Raw genomic sequence first — 22,511 nt, 5'->3', positions numbered from 1 at the left:
CATTCTTATAATATAAACATACTTTTATTTAAAGACATTTTTTTTTTACTATTCAGGGACCTAATCTCAAACACTCATGAAAACTGCTGTATGGCTGACCAAATTATTGTCTACACAAACTATTTGTTAAGTTATACGAATGAAAATAAAGCTTTTTAAAAAAGTGACATTTAGGAGGTTTTGGGACAACAGGGGATGCCTAAACCTTGTTATGGATACAAAAATAAATAAAATAAAGATATAACACATTGGTGTATACTTCTGTTTCAAAGTAGATTACCAAGAAACACTCTGTGACCCTGATTTAGCCCACTGCAGTAAATTAAATGACTTCAAATCAAATATTAGTCACATGCTCTGAATACAACGTGTAGATCTTACAGTGAAATGCTTACTTACAAGCCCCTAACCAACAACGCAGTTTAAAAAAAAAAATGGATAAGAATAAAAAATAAAAGTAACAAGTAATTAAAAAGCAGCAGTAAAATAACAATAGCGAGACTATATACAGGGGGTACCGGTACAGAGTCAATGTGGAGACTATATACAGGGGGTACCGATACAGAGTCAATGTGGAGGCTATATACAGGGGGGTACCGGTACAGAGTCAATGTGGAGGCTATATACAGGGGTACCGGTACAGAGTCAATGTGGAGGCTATATACAGGGGGTACCGGTACAGAGTCAATGTGGAGACTATATACAGGGGGTACCGGTACAGAGTCAATGTGTGGGGGTACCGGTACAGGGGGTACCGGTTAGTTGAGGTAATATGTACATGTAGGTAGAGATATTAAAAATGACTATGCATAGATGATAACAACAGAGAGTAGCAGCGGTGTAAAAGTGGGGGGGGGGCAGGCAATGCAAATAGTCTGGGTAGCCAATTGATTAGATGTTCGGTTGTCTTATGGCTTGGGGGTCGTTCGCACTACCCTCTGTAGTGCCTTGCGGTCGGAGGCCGAGTAGTTGCCATACCAGACAGTGATGCAACCAGTCAGGATGCTCTCGATGGTGCAGCTGTAAAAACTTTTGAGGATCTGAGGACCCATGCCAAATTTTTTCAGTCTCCTGAAGGGGAATGGGTTTTGTCATGCCCTCTTCACGACTGTCTTGGTGTGCTTGGACCATGATAGTTTGTTGGTGATATGGACACCAAGGAACTTGAAGCTCTCAACCTGCTCCACTGCAGCCCTGTCGATGAGAATGGGGGCGTACTCGGTCCTCCTTTTCCTGTAGTCCACAATCATCTCCTTAGTCTTCATCACATTGAGGGAGAGGTTGTTGTCCTGGCACCACACTACTAGGTCTCTGACCTCCTCCCTATAGGCTGTCTCGTCGTTGTCAGTGATCAGGCCTACCACTGTTGTGTCATCGACAAACTTAATGTACAGGAGGGCACTGAGCACGTACGCCTGAGGGGCCCCTGTGTTGAGGATCAGCATGGCAGATGTGTTGTTACCTACCCTTACCACCTGGGGGCGGCCCGTCAGGAAGTCTAGGATCCAGTTGCAGAGGGAGGTGTTTAGTTCTAGGGTCCTTAGCTTAGTGATGATCTTTGAGGGCACAATGGTATTGAATGCTGAGCTGTAGTCAATGAATACCATTCTCACATAGGTGTTCCTTTTGTCCAGGTGGGAAAGGGCAGTGTGGAGTGCAATAGAGATTGCATCATCTGTGGATCTGTTGGGGTGGTATGCAAATTGGAGTGGGTCTAGGTTTTCTGGGATAATGGTGTTGATGTAACCCATGACCAGCCTTTCAAAGCACTTCATGGCTACAGATGTGAGTGCTACAGGTCAGTAGTCATTTAGGCAGGTTACCTTAGTGTTCTTGCGCACAGGGACTATAGTGGTCTGCTTAAAACATGTTGGTACTACAGACTCGGAAAGGGAGAGGTTGAAAATATCAGTGAACCTGCCAATTGGTCAGCGCATGCTTGCAGTACACGTCCTGGTAATCTGTCTGGCCACGCGGCCTTGTGAATGTTGACCTGTTTAAAGGTCTTACTCACATCGGCTACGGAGAGCGTGATCACACAGTCTTCTGGAACAGCTGGTGCTCTGATGCATGTTTCGTGTTATTTGCCTCGAAGCAAGCATAGAAGTAGTTTAGCTCGTTTGGTAGGCTCGTGTCACTGGGCAGCTCTCGGCTGTGCTTCCCTTTGTAGTCTGTAATGGTTTGCAAGCCCTGCCACATCCGACGAGTGTCAGAGGTGATGTAGTACGATTCGATCTTTGTCCTGTATTGATGCTTTGCCTGTTTGATGGTTCATCGGAGGGCATAGCGGGATCATTTTGTTAGGTTTGATAAACAAAATTATCCAAAACACAAAGGGTTTGGTTGGAAGATAATCTTTATAAAGAGTGACTGTGGGTGCATCTTTAAAAAAAATGTAATATGACTATTACTCTGAGATGGCTATCCGCACCTTATAACTTCCAAGGAAAGCCCCAATCATGTGATGGTATGTTGTTGTAAGTGGCTTTAGCACTGTACCTATTTAATAAGATCTCAGGCAATACCAATACTACAGCAGCCAGCCAGTAGCCCTAATCCTAACCCTAACCTTAACCCTACTGGTCAGCCATACAGCAGCCAGTCAGTATCCCTAACCCTACTGGTCAGCCATACAGCAGTCAGCCAGTAGCCCTAACCCTACTGGTCAGCCATACAGCAGCCAGCCAGTAGCCCTAACCCTAACCCTAACCTTAACCCTACTGGTCAGCCATACAGCAGCCAGTCAGTATCCCTAACCCTACTGGTCAGCCATACAGCAGCCAGCCAGTAGCCCTAACCCTAACCCTACTGGTCAGCCATACAGCAGCCAGCCAGTAGCCCTAAAACTAACTCTACTGGTCAGCCATACAGCAGCCAGCCAGTAGTCCTAATCCTAACCCTACTGGTCAGCCATACAGCAGCCAGCCAGTAGCCCTAACCTTAACTCTACTGGTCAGCCATACAGCAGCCAGCCAGTAGTCCTAATCCTACTGGTCAGCCATACAGCAGCCAGTCAGTAGGCCTAATCCTACTGGTCAGCCATACTGCAGCCAGCCAGTAGCCCTAACCCTACAGGTCAGCCATACAGCAGCCAGCCAGTAGCCCTAAAACTAACTCTACTGGTCAGCCATACAGCAGCCAGCCAGTAGCCCTAACCCTAACCCCTAACCTTTACCTTACTGATCAGCCAAACAGTCATAATGTGGAGGTAACTGAATCGTCACACTGTTGGCTGATTGCAGGGGGGCTGAGGGTTTGTTTGGCTAATCGCAAGAGGAGATTGTTTAAGGGACATCTGGGTCCAATATGGAAAAACTAGAAGCTGTAACCTCTCCCTGATCCCACAGCCTTAGTGGTCAGATTCCAGTAGAACACATCTTCCAGGAAAACAAGGTACTGAATGCAGTTTTAGCTAGAAGGTAACTAGTGCATTTTCATAGAAGACATTTGGCCCATTTCAATCTCAAAGCAATAACTTGTTAATTATTTACATAACTAGGAACTTGATTCCTGTATTATCTGTGTTGTGCAGTACCACTATATCCTATCCTGGTAACATTCCATACCTGTCTACAGACAGTACCCCAAGGTCACCCTACCTGTCTACAGACAGTAACCCAGGTCAACCTACCTGTCTACAGACAGTACCCCCAGGTCAACCTACCTGTCTACAGACAGTACCCCCAGGATTACCTACCTGTCTACAGACAGTACCCCCAGGTCAACCTACCTGTCTACAGACAGTACCCCCAGGTCAACCTACCTGTCTACAGACAGTACCCCCAGGATTACCTACCTGTCTACACACAGTACCCCAGGTCTACCTACCTGTCTACAGACAGTACCCCCAGGTCAACCTACCTGTCTACACACAGTACCCCAGGTCTACCTACCTGTCTACAGACAGTACCCCCAGGTCGACCTACCTGTCTACACGCAGTACCCCAGGTCAACCTACCTGTCTACAGACAGTACCCCCAGGTCAACCTACCTGTCTACAGACAGTACCCCCAGGTCAACCTACCTGTCTACAGACAGTACCCCCAGGTCAACCTACCTGTCTACAGACAGTACCCCCAGGTTAACCTACCTGTCTACAGACAGTACCCCCAGGTTAACCTACCTGTCTACAGACAGTACCACCAGGTCTTCTTGGTCAGTCAGTGCCTCCATGGCCTCCTTCAGTAGTCTCACCTTCTGTCCTCCTCCGATGGAGCGCCCCACGTCCCCACCCCTCCACTCCTCCCCCATGCCCAGCACCTGTAAGAGGATCACATCAGGTCAAGGGTCAATGTGGTAGATCTCAAATAGAGATACAATGTCTAATCAATGTGGTAGATCTCAAAAAGAGATACAATGTCTAGTCAATATGATAGATCTCAAATAGAGAGACAGACGGTGCTTGGTCGTTACCTTGATAGTGTAGTTAAAGTAGTTGGCTGACTGCATGAATCGTAGATAACCATCTGTTTCCTGAGTGGCAACAGTTAGAACCAACAACTTCTCTGGAAAGAAAAAGGAAAATAAACATTGAACCAGATCAATAGATATGTAATCATAATCATACTGACAAACATTCATCACTTTTAGTGTTTCGATGTCCGGGGCATGTCAATGGTTTACCCAATTGCAGGGCAGGCCTTCGTTCTTACCATAGTGAAATGTTTGGATAAGAAAAAAAGAAACCATTTTATTGCCCCAACTTCTGGCCTCCATTTAAAGAAACAACTTCACGAAAATATACATGTTGTTTTATCCCTATAAAGTAGTGGGTATCCCGTTCCTCCCACCATGATCCTAACCAAACCACAGACCTATGTCAACACATTGATGACTGCTTGGTTCAGCAGCGCTATAAGACGTCTTCATGTACGGACAGATCAGCTAAATATAACATGATTAATTTGCATATGAAAGCAAATTTCTAGACAGTAGAATTAAAAATGTTAAGATAAACAGTCATGTTTCATTCTTGGGGTGAACTTAAGGGAAGGAACCCAAGTTCTCAGACCTCCAAGTTCTCAGACCTCCAAGTTCTCAGACCTCCATGTTCTCAGACCTCCATGTTCTCAGACCTCCATGTTCTCAGACCTCCATGTTCTCAGACCTCCATGTTCTCAGACCTCCATGTTCTCAGACCTCCATGTTCTCAGACCTCCATGTTCTCAGACCTCCAAGTTCTCAGACCTCCATGTTCTCAGACCTCCATGTTCTCAGACCTCCATGTTCTCAGTCCTCAAAGTTCTCAGACCAGGAACAGGCAGAGGGAGGGAGGGAGGGAGGGAGGGAGGGAGGGAGGGAGGGAGGGAGGGAGGGAGGGAGGGAGGGAGGGATGAAACCAGGGCTAGGAAGAGGGAGGCTCAGAACACCATTACATACATTTCCCTCCTGAGACCATATAGAAGTCAGCGTTACAGCCTCATATGAAAACCGATCTGAAACTGGGGAAGGGAGGGAGGTACGGTGGGAGGGAGGGAGAGAGAGAGAGGCATACAGAGGGGAGAGAGTGGGCGAGAGAGAGAGAGAGAGAGAGAGAGAGAGAGAGAGAGAGAGAGAGAGACAGAGAGAGAGAGACAGAGAGACAGAGAGAGAGAGACAGAGAGACAGAGAGACAGAGAGACAGAGAGAGAGAGAGAGAGAGAGAGAGAGAGAGAGAGAGAGAGAGAGAGAGAGAGAGAGAGAGAGAGAGAGAGAGAGAGAGAGAGACAGAGAGAGACAGAGACAGAGACAGAGACAGAGACAGGACAGAGACAGAGACAGAGACAGAGACAGAGACAGAGAGAGACAGAGAGAGACAGAGAGAGACAGAGAGAGACATATACGAAGTTTAGCCAGTTAACAGCTCTGATCGTCAATCATCTGTGGGGTTTTGCAGAAACAGTCCCAGAGAAATGTTATAAAAACATTCCCTGAGTGGAATGAGGTACGTTCATAATCAAAAATACTGTATTAAAACCACTGTGTTTATAGGGGGAAGGGAGAGGGAATCTTAGTTTGCACATTGATTGTGTTACACAAGTTTCCAGAAGAAAAAACACACCAACTCGAACTCAGTGGGTAACATTTCGATTACATAAAGTACACATCTATTTCTGTGTTTTTGGAAAACTACAATAGGTCGAGTTTTGATTAGGACCAGGCAGAGAGAGTAAAGCAACAAACTAACAAATGAGAAATAGTTCAAATCATAGGATGTTCATTAGGTCTAGTTCACGAGGACGAAATAACGTGTTTCTTGCAACATCCTAAAAAAAAAAATGAAGGAGAGCCGCACACTCTAGGAGCTCAGATGCAAAAATATTTACGTCCAACGTTTCGACAGACAAGCTGTCTTCATCAGGGTGCGACGTCCTGCCAGCTAACGTGTCCTCTCAATCTGTCATGTTAGCTTAATAACTGTAATGTTAGCCTAATAACTGTAATGTTAGCTTAATAACTCTAATGTTAGCCTAATAACTGTAATGTTAGCCTAATAACTGTAATGTTAGCCTAATAACTGTAATGTTAGCTTAATAACAGTAATGTCAGCCTAATAACTGTAATGTTAGCCTACTGTAATGTTAGCCTAATAACTGTAATGTTAGCCTAATAACTGTAATGTTAGCTTAATAACTGTAATGTTAGCTTAATAACTGTAATGTTAGCTCATTGTAATGTTAGCTCATTGTAATGTTAGCTTAATAACTGTAATGTTAGCTTAATAACTGTAATGTTAGCTCATTGTAATGTTAGCTTAATAACTGTAATGTTAGCCTAAAAACTGTAATGTTAGCCTAAAAACTGTTATGTTAGCCTAATAACTGTAATGTTAGCTTAATAACTGTAATGTTAGCCCAATAACTGTAATGTTAGCTTAATAACTGTAATGTTAGCTTAATAACTGTAATGTTAGCTCATTGTAATGTTAGCCTACTCTAATGTTAGCTTAATAACTGTAATGTTAGCTCAATAACTGTAATGTTAGCTTACTGTAATGTTAGCTTACTGTAATGTTAGCCTAATAACTGTAATGTTAGCCCAATAACTGTAATGTTAGCCTAATAACTGTAATGTTAGCTTAATAATTGTAATGTTAGCCTAATAACTGTAATGTTAGCCTAATAACTGTAATGTTAGCCTAATAACTGTAATGTTAGCTTACTGTAATGTTAGCTTACTGTAATGTTAGCTTAATAACTGTAATGTTAGCTTAATAACTGTAATGTTAGCTTAATAACTGTAATGTTAGCCTAATAACTGTAATGTTAGCTTAATAACTGTAATGTTAGCTTAATAACTGTAATGTTAGCTTAATAACTGTAATGTTAGCTTATTGTAATGTTAGCTTAATAACTGTAATGTTAGCTTAATAACTAACGTTAGCCTAATAACTGTAATGCTAGCTTTGATGGCTAATATGAGCAGAAAATACCAGACAGACCAAAGTGCAGCCAGTAAAGCAAACTGAAAGAGAACCTTCTGGTCTTATACCATGACAAATGGATTGAGTCTGGAGATCCAGAGAATACCCCCATATGCTCTGAAATATCAATGATAATCAAATCCCCCATCCAACACCTCCATCACAGTACGAAGTTCATTGATGTTAATTTCCCTCCATTGGTTACTCATCCATTCCCTCACCCTTGTCTACCCTGGTCTGGCCTGGTCTACCCTAGTCTGGCCTGGTCTACCCTGGTCTGGCCTGGTCTACCTACACTTGTCTTCCCTGGTTTGGCCTGGTCTACCCTGGTCTGGCCTGGTCTACCCTGGTCTGGCCTGGTCTACACTGGTCTGGCCTGGTCTACCTACACTTGTCTACCCTGGTTTGGCCTGGTCTACCCTGGTTTGGCCTGGTCTGGCCTGGTCTACCCTGGTCTGGCCTGGTCTACCCTGGTCTGGCCTGGTCTACCTACACTTGTCTTCCCTGGTTTGGCCTGGTCTACCCTGGTCTGGCCTGGACTACCCTGGTTTGGCCTGGTCCACCCTGGACTGTTCTACCCTAGTCTGTTGTCTGGCTGGTTTGTCTGGCCTAGTTTGCCTGGCCTGGACTACCCTGGTTTGGCCTGGTCTACCCTAGTATGTTGTCTGGCTGTCTAGTCTGTTGTCTGGCTGTCTAGTATGTTGTCTTGCTGTCTAGTCTGTTGTCTGGCTGTCTAGTCTGTTGTCTGGCTGTCTAGTCTGTTGTCTGGCTGTCTAGTATGTTGTCTGGCTGTCTAGTATGTTGTCTAGGCTGTCTAGTATGTTGTCTGGCTGTCTAGTCTGTTGTCTGGCTGTCAAGGCTGTCTCTGTGTCTGGCTGCCTGCTCTGCTCATGTCTTGGCTAGAGAAATGAGGGAGGGAGAGGGGCATGGACTGGTGGGGGAGTTGGAGGGTGAGGGGGATAGAGTGGTGGGGGAGTTGGGGGGAGAGGGGATAGAGTGGTGGGGGAGTTGGAGGGAGAGGGAGAGGGGGATAGAGTGGTGGGGGAGTTGGGGGGAGAGAGAGAGGGGGATAGAGTGGAGGGGGAGTTGGAGGGAGAGGGAGAGGGGGATATAGTGGTGGGGGAGTTGGAGGGAGAGAGAGAGGGGGATATAGTGGTGGGGGAGTTGGAGGGTGAGGGGGATAGAGTGGTGGGGGAGTTGGAGGGAGAGAGAGATAGAGTGGTGGGGGAGTTGGAGGGTGAGGGGGATAGAGTGGTGGGGGAGTTGGAGGGTGAGGGGGATAGAGTGGTGGGGGAGTTGGAGGGTGAGGGGGATAGAGTGGTGGGGGAGTTGGAGGGAGAGAGAGAGGGGATAGAGTGGTGGGGGAGTTGGAGGGAGAGAGAGAGGGGGATAGAGTAGTGGGGGAGTTGGAGGGAGAGAGGGAGGGGGATAGAGTAGTGGGGGAGTTGGAGGGAGAGAGAGAGGGGGATAGAGTAGTGGGGGAGTTGGAGGGAGAGAGAGAGGGGGATAGAGTAGTGGGGGAGTTGGAGGGAGAGAGAGAGGGGGATATAGTGGTGGGGGAGTTGGAGGGAGAGGGGGATAGAGTGGTGGGGGAGTTGGAGGGAGAGGGGATGGAGTGGTGGGGGAGTTGGAGGGTGAGGGGGATAGAGTGGTGGGGGAGTTGGAGGGTGAGGGGGATAGAGTGGAGGGGGAGTTGGAGGGAGAGAGAGATAGAGTGGTGGGGGAGTTGGAGGGAGAGGGGGAGTGGAATTTATCTCACATCTGGAAAAGCAATTAGCAATCAGTGTGACAGAACAGCTGTTTTGACTGTAACACGAGAATTCCTACACGCTCCGAGTCCAGGTAACAAAGCTTCTTATTCTCTATGGCCAACATGGTAGTAAACTAGGACCACTTCCTCCTTTCAGAGACACAACTATCAATCATACCGGGCGGGTTTTATCTACGCTGGTTTGTCTTGTTGTACACCTGGGGGAAGAAGACATGGGAATCACACTCCATCAGTAGTCTATCAGTAACACGCTTTTCTGTAAAGACCCCCTATCTGTTATTCACACTACTACACACGTTGTTGAGTCTGTAAAGACACCTGTCTGTCTGTAAAGACCTGTATCTGTAAAGACCCCTGTCTGTCTGTAAAGACCCCTGTCTGTCTGTAAAGACACCTGTCTGTCTGTAAAGACCTGTATGTCTGTAAAGACCCTTGTCTGTCTGTAAAGACCCCTGTATGTCTGTAAAGACCCCTGTATGTCTGTAAAGACCTGTATCTGTAAAGACTCCTGTCTGGCTGTAAAGACACCTGTCTGTCTGTAAAGACACGTGTCTGTCTGTAAAGACACCTGTCTGTCTGTAAAGACCCCTGTATGTCTGTAAAGACCTGTATCTGTAAAGACCCCTGTCTGTCTGTAAAGACTCCTGTCTGGCTGTAAAGACCCCTGTCTGGCTGTAAAGACCTGTATCTGTAAAGACCCCTGTCTGTCTGTAAAGACACCTGTCTGTCTGTAAAGACTCCTGTCTGGCTGTAAAGACTCCTGTCTGGCTGTAAAGACCCCTGTCTGTCTGTAAAGACACCTGTCTGTCTGTAAAGACCCCTGTATGTCTGTAAAGACCCTTGTCTGTCTGTAAAGACCCCTGTATGTCTGTAAAGACCCCTGTATGTCTGTAAAGACCTGTATCTGTAAAGACTCCTGTCTGGCTGTAAAGACACCTGTCTGTCTGTAAAGACACCTGTCTGTCTGTAAAGACCCCTGTATGTCTGTAAAGACCTGTATCTGTAAAGACCCCTGTCTGTCTGTAAAGACTCCTGTCTGGCTGTAAAGACCCCTGTATGTCTGTAAAGACCTGTATCTGTAAAGACCCCTGTATGTCTGTAAAGACCTGTATCTGTAAAGACCCCTGTCTGTCTGTAAAGACTCCTGTCTGGCTGTAAAGACTCCTGTCTGTCTGTAAAGACCCCTGTCTGGCTGTAAAGACCTGTATCTGTAAAGACCCCTGTCTGTCTGTAAAGACACCTGTCTGTCTGTAAAGACTCCTGTCTGGCTGTAAAGACCCCTGTCTGTCTATAAAGATGCCTGTCTGTCTGTAAAGATGCCTGTCTGTCTGTAAAGACCTCTTTATGTCTGTAAAGACCCCTGTCTGTCCACACACTACCAACTGCTATTTTTATCAGCATAGTAAGTAGGGGTGCTGAGGGTGATGAAAAATCTGAATTTTTTTTTTCTCTCACAGAAGTAGCAAGCTGGGCCTTTACAAGTCCTTTGTTAGTGGACTGATTTTATCGTCTGTAGTTCAGGCTATGATTTTCTGAGGGGAAAGGAAACAGGAAATTCCTGGCTGTTGGAACATTTACAGTAATCAATAAACGAGAACCTAGATCCCTCGATGGGCTGCCTTGTAAAGAAGAAACTAAAAACAAAAGAAAGGCTTTCTGTCTTCATTCCTCTGTGAGTCCCAGGAGAGAGAGAGAGAGAGAGAGAGAGAGAGAGAGAGAGAGAGAGTTTTTTGTCTACATCCCTCTCTTGTCTTAATTCCTCCCTCACTTTCTAATGAGCCCTGGGTGGGAGTGGAGAACCCCACTGCTCCCTTCAAAGCTCCACTGAAGCAAGCCAGAGAGAGTGTCTATTTCACTGTTGAACAGGGAAGATGAGATCATCCTCCTTCCAGTAGAGGAAGGGATCCCAGGACAGGACCAGCCTGACATTCCACCCCGCTTACAAAATGGTCTGGTGTGTGTGTCAGGAAGATTCAGGGGTACTCCACCCTCCAACCAAAAAAAGTATTGTTCTGAAATGGAATGTTGTTTTTATATATATATATAGTGCACTACTTTTGACCAGGGCCCATGGAGCTCTGTAGTAGTAGATTATATGGAGCTCTGTAGTAGTAGTAAATCATATGGAGCTCTGTAGCAGTAGATTATATGGAGCTCTGTAGTAGTAGTAGATTATATGGAGCTCTGTAGTAGTAGATTATATGGAGCTCTGTAGTAGAAATAAATTATATGGAGCTCTGTAGCAGTAGATTATATGGAGCTCTGTAGTAGTAGTAAATTATATGGAGCTCTGTAGCAGTAGATTATATGGAGCTCTGTAGTAGTAGTAGATTATATGGAGCTCTGTAGTAGTAGATTATATGGAGCTCTGTAGTAGTAGTAAATGATATGGAGCTCTGTAGCAGTAGATTATATGGAGCTCTGTAGCAGTAGTAAATTATATGGAGCTCTGTAGCAGTAGATTATATGGAGCTCTGTAGTAGTAGTAGATTATATGGAGCTCTGTAGTAGTAGATTATATGGAGCTCTGTAGTAGTAGATTATATGGAGCTCTGTAGTAGTAGATTATATGGAGCTCTGTAGTAGTAGTAGATTATATGGAGCTCTGTAGTAGTAGATTATATGGAGCTCTGTAGTAGTAGTAGATTATATGGAGCTCTGTAGTAGTAGTAGATTATATGGAGCTCTGTAGTAGTAGTAGATTATATGGAGCTCTGTAGTAGTAGATTATATGGAGCTCTGTAGTAGTAGATTATATGGAGCTCTGTAGTAGTAGATTATATGGAGCTCTGTAGTAGTAGATTATATGGAGCTCTGTAGTAGTAGATTATATGGAGCTCTGTAGTAGTAGATTATATGGAGCTCTGTAGTAGTAGATTATATGGAACTCTGTAGTAGTAGATTACATGGAGCTCTGTAGTAGTAGATTATATAGAGCTCTGTAGTAGTAGATTATATGGAGCTCTGTAGTAGTAGATTATATGGAGCTCTGTAGTAGTAGATTATATGGAGGTCTGTAGTAGTAGATTATATGGAGCTCTGTAGTAGTAGATTATATGGAGCTCTGTAGTAGTAGATTATATAGAGCTCTGTAGTAGTAGATTATATGGAGCTCTGTAGTAGTAGATTATATGGAGCTCTGTAGTAGTAGATTATATGGAGCTCTGTAGTAGTAGATTATATGGAGCTCTGTAGTAGTAGATTATATAGAGCTCTGTAGTAGTAGTAGATTATATGGAGCTCTGTAGTAGTAGATTATATGGAGTTCTGTAGTAGTAGATTATATGGAGCTCTGTAGTAGTAGTAGATTAAATGGAGCTCTGTAGTAGTAGTAGAGTATATGGAGCTCTGTAGTAGTAGATTATATGGAGCTCTGTAGTAGTAGATTATATAGAGCTCTGTAGTAGTAGATTATATGGAGCTCTGTAGTAGTAGATTATATGGAGCTCTGTAGTAGTAGTAGATTATATGGAGCTCTGTAGTAGTAGATTATATGGAGCTCTGTAGTAGTAGATTATCTGGAGCTCTGTAGTAGTAGATTATATGGAGCTCTGTAGTAGTAGATTATATGGAGCTCTGTAGTAGTAGTAGAGTATATGGAGCTCTGTAGTAGTAGTAGATTATATGGAGCTCTGTAGTAGTAGTAGAGTATATGGAGCTCTGTAGTAGTAGATTATATGGAGCTCTGTAGTAGTAGATTATATAGAGCTCTGTAGTAGAAGATTATATGGAGCTCTGTAATAGCAGACTACCTCTCACCCATCTACCCCTCCCTTCCTCATTCCTCTCTAAACTCTGTGTCCAGCTCCTTCTATCAGTGGATTACTGACTTTCTGACCAACAGGAAGCAACAGTTGAAGATGGGAAAACACCTTTCAGACTCTTGTGTCCCTCGGCACGGGAGCGCCTCACGGATGCGTTGTCTCACCTCACCTCTACTCTACACCAATGACCTCCAACAACACATCTGTATAACTACTCCAGTTTGCAGATGACACGACTCTGGTCGGGCTCGTCAACAACGACGACGAGTCCATGTACCGCGGAGAGGTCGACCGGCTGGCTGGTGGCCTAGTCCAGTCAGGACAACATCCCAGCCTCTACTGGGAGGACAACATCCCAGCCTCTACTGGGAGGACAACATCCCAGCCTCTACTGGGAGGACAACATCCCAGCCTCTAGCGGGAGGACAACATCCCAGCCTCTACTGGGAGGACAACATCCCACCTCTAGCGGGAGGAAAACATCCCAGCCTCTAACGGGAGGACAACATCCCAGCCTCTACTGGGAGGACAACATCCCAGCCTCTAACGGGAGGACAACATCCCAGGCTCTACTGGGAGGACAACATCCCAGCCTCTAACGTAAGGACAACATCCCATCCTATACTGGGATGACAACATCCCAGCCTCTACTGGGAGGACAACATCCCAGCCTCTAGCGGGAGGACAACATCCCAGCCTCTAGCGGGAGGACAACATCATAGCCTCTACTGGGAGGACAACACCCCATTCTCTACTGGGAGGACAACATCCCAGCCTCTACTGGGAGGACAACATCCCAGCCTCTAGTGGGAGGACAACATCCCGGACTCTAGAGGGAGGACAACATCCCAGGCTCTACTGGGAGGACAACATCCCATCCTCTACTGGGAGGACAACATCCCAGCCTCTACTGGGAGGACAACATCCCAGCCTCTAGTGGGAGGACAACATCCCAGCCTCTAGCGGGAGGACAACATCACAGGCTCTAGTGGGAGGACAACATCCCAGCCTCTACTGGGAGGACAACATCCCGGGGTTCTAGTGGGAGGACAACACCCCAGCCTCTAGTGGGAGGACAACATCCCATCCTCTACTGGCAGGACAACAACCCAGGGTTCTAGCGGGAGGACAACATCCCAGTGGTCACCCAGAAGGCTAACTTGTGAATGTACTACTTGAGGCAGCTGAAAAAACTACATCTCCCAGACAATCCTGATCCGGTTTCATACATCAATCACTGAGTCCGTCCCCACCACATCCATCAACGTCTGGTTTGAGTCTGCATCTGCCCACTGTATACCCTACAACTACTGTATGTAAACTGTATACCTCCGTCATATCAATCGTATACCAACTGTATATCAACTGTATACCCACTGTATATTAACTGTATACCAACTGTATACCCACTGTATACCAACTGTATACCCACTGTATACCCACTGTATACCCACTGTATACTCACTGAATACCCACTGTATACCAACTGTATACCCACTGTATACCCAATGTATACCCACTGTATACCAACTGTATACCCACTGTATACCCACTGTATACCAACTGTATACCCACTGTATACCCACTGTATACCAACTGTATACCAACAGTATACCCACTGTATACCCACTGTATACCAACTGTATACCAACTGTATACCAACTGTATACCTACTGTATACCCACTGTATGCCCACTGTATACCCACTGTATACCAACTGTATAACTACTGTATACCCACTGTATACCCACTCTATACCAACTGTATACGCACTGTATATCAACAGTAAACCCACTGTATATGAACTGTATACCAACTCTATACCCACTGTATACCAACTGTATACCCACTGTATACCTACTGTATACCCACTGTATACCCACTGTATACCAACAGTATACCTACTGTATACCAACTGTATACCAACTGTATACCCACTGTATACCAACTGTATACCCACTGTATACCAACTGTATACCCACTGTATACCCACTGTATACCCACTGTATACCCACTGAATACCTACTGGATACCCACTGTATTCCCACTGTATATTAACAGTATACCCACAGTATACCCACTGTATATCAACAGTATAACCACAGTATACCCACTGTATACCCACTGTATACCCACTGGATACCCACTGTATATCAACTGTATACCCACTGTATTCCCACTGTATACCAACTGTATACCCACTGTATACCCACTGTATACCAACTGTATACCCACTGTATACCCACTGTATACCAACAGTATACCCACTGTATACCAACAGTATACCCACAGTATACCCACTGTATACCAACTGTATACCCACTGTATACCCACTGGATACCCACTGTATATCAACTGTATACCCACTGTATACCCACTGTATACCACCTGTATACCCACTGAATTCCCACTGTATATCAACTGTATACCCACTGTATACCCACTGGATACCCACTGTATATCAACTGTATACCCACTGTATATCCACTGGATACCCACTGTATATCAACTGTATACCAACTGTATACCCACTGTATACCCACTGTATACCCACTGTATACCCACTGTATATCAACTGTATACCCACTGTATACCCACTGTATTTCCACTGTATACCCACTGTATACCAACAGTATACCCACTGTATACCCACTGTATACCCACTGTATATCAACAGTATACCCACAGTATACCCACTGTATACCAACTGTATACCCACTGTATACCCACTGGATACCCACTGTATATCAATTGTATACCCACTGTATACCCACTGTATACCAACTGTATACCCACTGAATTCCCACTGTATATCAACTGTATACTCACTGTATACCCACTGTATACCCACTGGATACCCACTGTATATCAACTGTATACCCACTGTATACCAACTGTATACCAACTGTATACCCACTGAATTCCCACTGTATATCAACTGTATACCCACTGTATACCCACTGTATACCCACTGATTTCCCACTGTATACCCACTGTATATCAACTGTATACCCACTGTATACCCACTGTATTCCCACTGTATACCCACTGTATACCCACTGTATACCCACTGAATACCCACTGTATACCCACTGTACATCAACTGTATACCCACTGAATACCCACTGTATACCAACAGTATACCTACTCTATACCCACTGAATACCCACTGTATACCCACTGAATACCCACTGTATATCAACTGTATACCCACTGAATACCCACTGTATACCCACTGAATACCCACTGTATACCAACAGTATACCAACTGTATATCAACTGTATACCCACTGTATATCAACTGTATACCCACTGTATACCCACTGTATACTCACTGAATACCCACTGTATACCCACTGAATACCCACTGAATACCCACTGTATACCCACTGTACACCCACTGTATACCACCTGTACATCAATTCATTGTCTTACAGCGCTATGCTCACTCTACCCAGTTGTATATAATGTATGTAAACTTTGTTTAAACTCTGTTGCCTGTATTATGTCTTTAAATGTTGTCTATCACTATCAGCACCATAATCACCAGGTAACATTCTGATTCTGAATAGGTTGCCATTTCAGGCACAATCCAATACCCTTAAGCACAATACGAAAACACTGTGAACTGGGATTGACCTTTCCCCACCCTCTCACCTTGCCATAAACCAGTCAGCCACAGAGTGAATCCCAACAAGCACACATTATACAACACCACCTCTATTACTAATACCCCTGGGCCCAGACACACTAACCACCTCTATCACTATTACCCCTGGGCCCAGACACGCTAACCACCTCAATCACTATTACCCCTGGGCCCAGACACGCTAACCACCTCTATCACTATTACCCCTGAGCCCAGACACACTAACCACCTCTATCACTATTACCCCTGGGCCCAGACACGCTAACCACCTCTATCACTATTACCCCTGGGCCCAGACACGCTAACCACCTCTATCACTATTACCCCTGGGCCCAGACACACTAACCACCTCTATTACAGAGACACTTTCACTTCTTACATCACTGGGGTGTAATTCACAGGATTTTCTTGCCTCGACTGTCTCTCGGATCAACAATTGCATTGCCAGGTTTCCCAGCCCTGCAAGCAAACACACATCAGCCAGCCAGCCAGTCAACCAACCAGACAGATAGCCAGCCAGCCAGCCAGCATTAGAGTCCATGTACAGGTTATTTTGTATGAGAGACGGGGGAAGGAGAGAGACGGAGGGAGGGAGGGAGGGAGACAGAGGGAGGGAGGAAGAAAGACGTATGAAAGGAGAGAGACGGTGGGAGGGAGAGAGATGGAGGGTTTTAAACGTCAGCAATTTTTGTAGGATGAGTGTCTAGTCTAGTCAGTCGGGAGCAAACAGAGGAGAATGCGTTTGACAGGTTGGTACGAATTAACAGCCTACAGGAGGAGAGGTATTCAGCCCCTGTCCTCTCATCTCAGAATGGCTGGGTTCAGACTGACAACCCTGCTCTGCTGTAACTCAGGGCCGGTTCAAGGCAAAAGTGACATAAGCAGTCGCTTAGGGCCTCCGGCCTGCTAGGGGGCCCCCACTAGTACAAAAAAAAAAATTGGGACCCAAACTTACTGTTGCTAGGTAGAATAGTAGAATAGACAAGGTGCAATTTCAAAATGTGGTTGTGCATCATCATTTTTCCTCTTGTTATGTCAGTCACTGACAGTCACTCAATTAGCCATGTCAGATAACACTTGTTTAGATTGGTAGTTAGTCTAACCAGCTATCTAGTAATCATGGCTGAGTACCGACCGGGCACGAAGGGCAAGTGCCCAGAGGCCCATTTGTTACTCATGCTCACTCAGATATTAAAATAGCATGGCATAGTAAGTCATTACAAAATGCATAGAATTGCACGGAATTTGCTTGAAAAACGTTTATTTTTTTTCTCTCTCTGTTCCATGGGAAAATGAATAGAATTCTATTAAATGTGCAGTAAAATTCCAAAGTTTTCTATCCATCCCATGTCAAAATGTATAGAATTGTGAAAAACTTGCTTTAAAGATCCAGTCCAGACTTTGTTTTTTTCAATATCGCAATATCAAATACTGTATGAGTAACAATTACGTACCTTACTGTGATTGTTTAAATTAAAATGGTCCAGAAGAAACACAAGTAGTGTCACATCCTGACTATAGAGTGCTCTTATTTTTTACGGTAGAGTAGGTCAGGGCGTGACTGGGGGGGGTTTATCTAGTTTATTTATTTCTATGTTGTGTTCTTGTTTCTTTTTTCTATGTTGGGGTTTTTGTATGATTCCCAATTAGAGGCAGCTGGTCATCGTTGTCTCTAATTGGGGATCATATTTAAGTAGTTGTTTTTCCCACATGTTTTTTGTGGGAGATTATTTTGAGTTAGTGCATGTTGCACCTCTGTCGTCACGGTTTGTTGTTTGTCATTAGTTTATTGTTTGTCTCGCTAAGTTTCACATTCTAAATAAATGATGTGGAACGATACTCACTTGGTCTCTTTCTTACGACGAATGTGACAAGTAGGTTCTTAGCACATTTCTCAAGCAAGAATTTAGCTAGGACTGTCTGGGAGTGGTTTGAGTAGGGAGGGGAAAACAGATAAATAGCTGTTATTGGCAGAGAGGTTTACAACTGTCTGTCTTATTGGTCTATTGACTAATTTGTCACCATGGAAGGACAAAACTCCATCCCACCAAAACAGGCTGAAATTTCTGATGTTTTTTTTTTCTCCAAACAGCTCTTACACTAAAAGGGCATTATCATCATATTCACAATTTCCCAGTATTATTACAACCTCATAGTGTGGAAATTTAAATAAAACACAGGAAAATCACATTTTTGGCTGCACTGGGCCTTTAAAACTGCAACATTTTCTCTATGCCCCATGGCAAAATGTGTAGAAACGCAGGAAATTAACTTTAAAACTAAAATGTCTCTCCACCGTTAAGAGGGAGGCCACTAAAATGTTTTATCATGAGGTGGGGGTCCCCCCCAATCAAATCCCTCGTAGGGCCCCGAAAAAGGCTACAGCCAGCCCTGCTTTAACTCATCCTGTTTTCCTGTAGCACATTTTTCCAGAACCGTCTTGGTAAACTTTCACACTCTGATAATCCTGCTAAAGAAAGCACTTCTTACTGTTTTGTCTGTCTCCGTCTCTGCCGTTAGTGTTGACCGGGAATTCTTGGCTAACTGACACAAACAGACTTCTGTAACTGCAGTAGGTTTGGTATCTGCTAAATCAACAGGCTCCGGACCCCTCCCCCCCTACGATGGATCACCAAATGATGTAAAGTTGCTGTCTGGCCAAAATAAACTCAGCTGCTCCCAGAATGCTCAGAGGATGTCTCAAAATGCACCCTATTCCCATTGTAGTGTGCTAAAATAAATACAAATTAAATGTTTTTTTTTTTTTTTTACTTTATTTGTTATCATCTAAGGACAGGCACCATATCCTATCGGGGTATTTGCTCTAGATTGGAGGAATTGGCAGTTACAGGTGTTCAGGAGAAACAGGGAAAAACATTTCCTCCCACCTCCAGTCAGATGCAAATGTCTTTAATCGTGGTTGAGATTTCAACCAGTCGACTTTCATCAGAGCATATCTCCAATAAACAACAGTGGGATTACCAACAGTGAGATTACCTGGATATATATACGCTCTGATGAAGGTCCACTGACCGAAAACTCAATTAACGTATTATTAAACACAATTCAATGAATGTGGATCTGACTGGAGGTTTGCAGAGACTTTTTCCTGTTTCTCCGGATTAGCGTTTTGCCTCCTGAACCTTCACAATACAGCTCTGAGTGTGCAGTCGATTCTTCCAATTATCTATTATCTAGAAGCCCCCCCCCCCCCCCCCCGCCGTACTCAGCAGCACCACATTGTTAAAAAATACCGGGGAAAAGGGAGCCAATTGGGATAAAGCCTCAGCCTACTCTCAGGCCTTCCATCTGGCAGGCTGAGATAGTGCAGGTGGAATACAGACTGATACACAGCTCTTAATGGAGCATAATCTACTGTACTCTGTACAGGTCTTCCTGAGGAGCATGACCCCACTAGGAGATATAATCTACTGTACTCTGTACAGGTCTTCCTGTGGAGCATGACCTCACTAGGAGATATAATCTACTGTACTCTGTGCAGGTCTTCCTGTGGAGCATGACCCCACTAGGAGATATAATCTACTGTACTCTGTACAGGTCTTCCTGTGGAGCATGACCCCACTAGGAGATATAATCTACTGTACTCTGTACAGGTCTTCCTGTGGAGCATGACCCCACTAGGAGATATAATCTGATGTACTCTGTACAGGTCTTCCTGAGGAGCATGACCCCACTAGGAGATATAATCTACTATACTCTGTACAGGTCTTCCCTTGGAGCATGACCCCACTAGGAGATTTAATCTGATGTACTCTGTACAGGTCTTCCTGAGGAGCATGACCCCACTAGGAGATATAATCTGATGTACTCTGTACAGGTCTTCCTGAGGAGCATGACCCCACTAGGAGATTTAATCTACTGTACTCTGTACAGGTCTTCCTGAGGAGCATGACCCCACTAGGAGATTTAATCTACTTTACTCTGTACAGGTCTTCCTGAGGAGCATGACGGCTGAAGATACAGCAAATATATATATATATATATAATTTCATATAACCACAAGTTAATGTAACCACTAGTTAACCACAAGTTAACCACAAGTTAATGTAACCACAAGTTAATGTAACCACTAGTTAATGTAACCACTAGTTAATGCAACCACTAGTTAATGTAACCAAAGTTAATGTAACCACTAGTTAATGTAACCAAAGTTAATGTAACCACAAGTTAATGTAACCACAAGTTAATGTAACCACTAGTTAATGTAACCACAAGTTAATGTAAGCAAAGTTAATGTGACCACTAGTTAATGTAACCAAAGTTAATGTAACCAAAGTTAATGTAACCACTAGTTAATGTAACCGCAAGTTAATGTAACCAAAGTTAATGTAACCACTAGTTAATGTAACCACTAGTTAATGTAACCAAAGTTCATGTAACCACTAGTTAATGCAAACACTAGTTAACCACAAGTTAATGTAACCACTAGTTAATGTAACCATATGTTAATCTACCACTAGTTAACCACTAGTTAATGTAACCATATGTTAATCTACCACTAGTTAACCACTAGTTAATGTAACCAAAGTTAATGTAACCACTAGTTAACCACAAGTTATTGTAACCATACGTTAATGTAACCACTAGTTAACCACTAGTTAATATAACCAAAGTTAATGTAACCAAAGTTAATTTAACCAAATGTAATGTAACCAAAGTTAATGCAACCACTAGTTAACTACAAGTTAATGTAACCACTAGTTAATGTAACCACAAGTTAATGTAACCACTTGTTAACCACAAGTTAATGTAACCATATGTTAATGTAACCACAAGTTAATCACTAGTTAATGTAACCACTAGTTAATGCAACGATATGTTAATGTAACCAAAGTTAATGTAACCACAAGTTAATGTAACCAAAGTTAATGTAACCACTAGTTAATAACTAGTTAATGTAACCACTAGTTAATGCAACGATATGTTAATGTAACCAAAGTTAATGTAACCACTAGTTAACCACAAGTTTATGTAACCAAAGTTAATGTAACCACAAGTTAATGTAAACACTAGTTAATGTAACCACTAGTTAATGTAACCAAGTTTAATGTAACCAAAGTTATTGCAACCAAAGTTAATGTAACCACTAGTTAATATAACCACTAGTTAACCACAAGTTAATGTAACCAAAGTTAATGTAACCAAAGTTAATGTAACCAATAGTTAACCACAAGTTAATGTAACAACAAGTTAATGTAACCACAAGTTAATGTAACCACTAGTTAACCACTAGTTAATGTAACATAAGTTAATGTAACCACTAGTTAATGTAACCAACGTTAATGTAACCACTAGTTAATGTAACAACAAGTTAATGTAACCACTAGTTAATGTAACCACTAGTTAACCACTAGTTAATGTAACATAAGTTAATGTAACCACTAGTTAATGTAACCAACGTTAATGTAACCACTAGTTAATGTAACAACAAGTTAATGTAACCACAAGTTAATGTAACCACATGTTAATGTAACCACTAGTTAAGGTAACCACAAGTTAATGTAACCAACGTTAATGTAACCACAAGTTAAAGTAACCAACGTTAATGTAACCACTAGTTAATGTAACAACAAGTTAATGTAACCACTAGTTAATGTAACCACTAGTTAATGTAACCAAGGTTAATGTAACCACTAGATAATGTAACCACTAGTTAATGTAACCAAGGTTAATGTAACCACTAGTTAATGTAACCACTAGTTAATGTAACCACTAGTTAATGTAACCAAGGTTAATGTAACCACGTGCAGCTTTTGTTGCACAACTGACATTTCTAGAACATGTGAGCCAGGATCCAGTACACACAGACATTTCTGTTCACCTAACAATCACCCAGTTTGATAGACCAGTCCCAAATTAAACCGTATTTCCTGTTTAGTACACTGTTTGGGACCAGAACCCTAT

At 43.5% G+C, this 22,511-nt stretch overlaps 1 protein-coding gene across 2 annotated transcripts in view; it reads right to left on the bottom strand.

Annotated features, from left to right (window-relative positions):
- The window catches only part of LOC115195317 (procollagen-lysine,2-oxoglutarate 5-dioxygenase 2-like), a 118,787-nt gene that overhangs the window by 81,273 nt on the left and 15,003 nt on the right, over window positions 1-22,511 (bottom strand). For both annotated transcript variants that reach the window (XM_029755095.1, XM_029755094.1), the window contains exons 2-3: window positions 4,414-4,505; window positions 4,124-4,260 (exon numbers count right to left, since the gene is read on the bottom strand). In XM_029755095.1, the coding sequence (XP_029610955.1) occupies window positions 4,124-4,260; window positions 4,414-4,505 (229 nt within the window). The remainder of the gene's footprint in view (window positions 1-4,123; window positions 4,261-4,413; window positions 4,506-22,511) is intronic.

The sequence above is a fragment of the Salmo trutta genome, chromosome 6, assembly GCF_901001165.1.
Source record: "Salmo trutta chromosome 6, fSalTru1.1, whole genome shotgun sequence".
In the NCBI taxonomy this organism is placed as follows: Eukaryota; Metazoa; Chordata; class Actinopteri; order Salmoniformes; family Salmonidae; genus Salmo; species Salmo trutta.
Note: the sequence above shows the minus strand (reverse complement) of the source record. Positions and strands in the feature narration are given on the sequence as shown.